This window comes from Apaloderma vittatum, unplaced genomic scaffold (assembly GCF_000703405.1).
Source record: "Apaloderma vittatum isolate BGI_N311 unplaced genomic scaffold, ASM70340v1 scaffold1316, whole genome shotgun sequence".
NCBI lineage: Eukaryota > Metazoa > Chordata > Aves > Trogoniformes > Trogonidae > Apaloderma > Apaloderma vittatum.
This window is the reverse complement of record NW_009721031.1, coordinates 141142-144334: the sequence shown is the minus strand read 5'-3', so window position 1 is coordinate 144334 and position 3193 is coordinate 141142. Positions and strand designations below refer to the sequence as shown.

At 44.7% G+C, this 3193-nt stretch overlaps 1 protein-coding gene across 1 annotated transcript in view; it reads right to left on the bottom strand.

Annotated features, from left to right (window-relative positions):
- Positions 1 to 3193, bottom strand: part of MAGI1 (membrane associated guanylate kinase, WW and PDZ domain containing 1) — a gene marked incomplete at its 3' end in the record, with an annotated part of 88430 nt that overhangs the window by 11765 nt on the left and 73472 nt on the right. The window contains 1 exon segment of the mRNA XM_009871194.1: positions 3060 to 3192. Within this exon segment, the coding sequence (XP_009869496.1) occupies positions 3060 to 3192 (133 nt within the window).

Here is a 3193-nt window from a genome sequence, read left to right as displayed (position 1 = left end):
AAGAGAAGGTTAAGGGTTAATTAATTAATGCATCAAGCAAAAGTTATTATAGGATAGCTTTGCTGCCAGTGTTCAAAACATTGGCGATCAACTAGTATGAGTGCACAGTACTTTACTTCTTTATAAAAATGGTGTTTTGTTAATCACTGAAAACCCCCCCCAACTTGGTTTCTGTTCACGAACTGTGAGATTTTTATAGACTACAACTGCATTTAGCAGCCCATCGGAACCCAAATCCTGGATTTATTTTCAAAGAGAAAATTCGAAATTGTCTGTAGAAAAGACAACCTTCCTCCTCCAAGATTACACCGAGGTCTCAGCTTCTCCAGTCCATCTCTAAGTCAACTGCTGTTCAAGCTTCTGCCAATGTTTTGTTCTTTCTCAATTCAGAAAGATAAAATTGTTCTAGGCCTGGGAGGAAGCGCGACTTCCTTTCTACCACGAAGAGCCGCTCTATCAGCGCTGCAAGGGGAAGAAACATGAAACGGTTTCCTTCCATCACGAATAAAGGTACTACCAGGGAAGGCACAGGACCACCGCAGATGGGCCAAGACTGACAAAGGTAACTTGTTTGGTGCAGGCATCCACCTCAGCCTCCATTAACCCTTCCCCTTTTATGATCTTAGATGGCATCAGGATGGGAGCAGGGAAGGAACAAGGACCTCCTCATTTAAATACCTCTAAAATCACACACAAAACCATTGAGATGTCTGACGTACAGAGCAAGAGCACTTTAGGATGAATGTGCTTCGGAGATAAAATTCTCCTCCTGTTCCATGCAATTGTTTGCCCCAAAACCACAGGATCATCCCTAAAATGCAGGGAATATGCAACACTGTTAAGTCCACCAAGCTTTTCTACGGCTTTTGTGTAAGGTCCTCGGGCATGCACCACGGGATTAAAACCATGAGGTGTACAGAGAGGTCATCTCACACTATGCATCCACAATACATTCACCCTCAAAATGCACATTCCTATCTGTGCTGTTGTCTTTATTTGATTAGTAGTTTTAGAGATACACATTGCTGAACACACGACAACACTAGAAAGACCATAAAGAAGAAAAGGCTAAAAAAAGGAATGTGAGGTGAAAGAACAAGGTTGGAAAGATGCAATGACAACTGGCAGAAAGTGTTAATATTAGTTGCAAATGGTAGAGGATTTTTCTTTTTACTGTGATGTTAGAAAGTGTTGCGGTTTCTCCTTTTGTTTTTTTTTTTTGGGCAGTACAAAACCCCATCGAGTTTAAAGGCTGTTTTGTGGATATGACTTCCTACTCTAACCGATCCACTGAACACAGATGACAGAGCCCACACCAAAGTGACCCAGGTGGATTTTAGAACCAGTTTGGCCCATCTCTAAATGCTACCCATGAAAGAAAAAATCTACAAAGCAGGTCCAAAGCAAGCACCACGCAGCAGAGGGAACACATCTCATGCAGAGTATTAGGAAAAAGCTGAATATACTTGAAAGAAATTAAAGGAAAAACAGTCACAGATCAAGAGATCTCCATGAGGAGCCCCTGCACAGAAAACTTCCAGTTAGTGAGTATCTTGGGCTAAAGCAAACAACTCCTTACAACCTCAGGTCAAGGTTTCTCTGCAGAAAAGAGTTAGAGCATAGTCTTCATACAGTAATTTACACACACTTTTGCAAATACTTTCAGAAGATAAAAGCTATCTCTTCAGTTTAGACTGAGTTCAGCTTCATTTACGTTGCACTAAACCGTTGTGTTCTGGCACCAAAATACCTATTCTGGAAGAGCAGTTTCCAGCAGTGAGGACAGCGTGAGCACCTGAGAACTGACAGAACTTGATGCACCAGGTCTATATCAGGCACATCAGAACAATGTTAGAAATGGCGTGTTCTATGTCAATACCAGCAAAAGAAGTGATGCTCCCTTGGTGTATTAGTAAGGGCATTGCTGATGGACAATAGCAGGAAATTTCAGAAAAAAAAAGCCTAGAAAAAAGGGGGAAAGGCTACTTCTTGCCACCTGGATCTCTGTGCCCCAGGAACACTCACGCAGTACAGGGAGACTGTAATGTATTTTGTCTGCAAACCACACCCCTGCTCTGAAAAGCTTGTGTGAGGATGGCCAAGGCACATGTTCTGACTTTCCCCCTCTGTCCCTATTCCACGCCACAGACTAGCAGGCAGGGAACACCTTTTTCCCCCTACAAAGTATAAGCGGGTGCTGCCTCTGGCAGAGACAGAAAGGGAAGAAAAGTGAGTTTCTGACGGGCTTCCCCCTTGCAATGACATCTCTGTTCTAGAGCAGGCTGTTCTGTGCACACCTGAAAAACTAGTTTATGCTCAACTCTTTTGCAGCAACACTGGAAGTGGGTATCTACCTAGCAGAACCCACTGTCTTCAGAAAGAAACCATGACCACTTCTATTAGGGCAGGATATTAAGCGCGACATCACACGAACCTAATTTACCCTTACTCTAAAGAAACGGATTTGGGAAGAGGTGGAATGGGTCAAAAAACCAGGATGTTTTTTTAACAGTATTCTCCATTTTATGTCTCACCAGCAAGCACTATTAATTAAAACTTTCCAGCTATCAGCATGCTCACTCCATAATGAGGATCAGAATAACCCTGATTGCCAAAGAGAAGTTAATCAGTTTAAGCATTACCGCTTCGAAAACAACGGGCTCAGTTCCACCAGCAGGAGACATATTTCATTCCACCTGCTCCATTTCTGCATTAGCAGCATCACTGGGGGATCCCCCCGGCTGCTCTTCTGAGAGCAAACCCCAGAAAGGCATCCAGCTAGCAGGGAGAGCTGGAGCTTCAGGGAGCATCAGGAATTGCCATCACTGGCATTTTTGCTCTTCGGGTTGGGATTACTCATTTGCTTTTCTCAGTGCCGAACAAACCCAGGAGGCAAACACCTACTAAGTCTTGGTCTCCGATTAAGCTATTAATTACGTAAATTAGGGCACGCTCATGACTTTTAATTAAACAGATCCCCACCCGCCTCCTCGCGCTGCAGCGCGCAAATCCACGTCTCATTTGAGGCGCGCTGAAGAAAAAGAAACCCCGAGACTTACCGAATGTTGTCCCCGCCTCCGGCCGGCTCACAGAAGAGACGATGACGAAGCCGAACCCCTCGTTTTCACCGCGGCGGATTTCCACGTCGTAGGGCTGGACCACGGTGCTGACGACCCCGCTGCCCCCGCCGCCA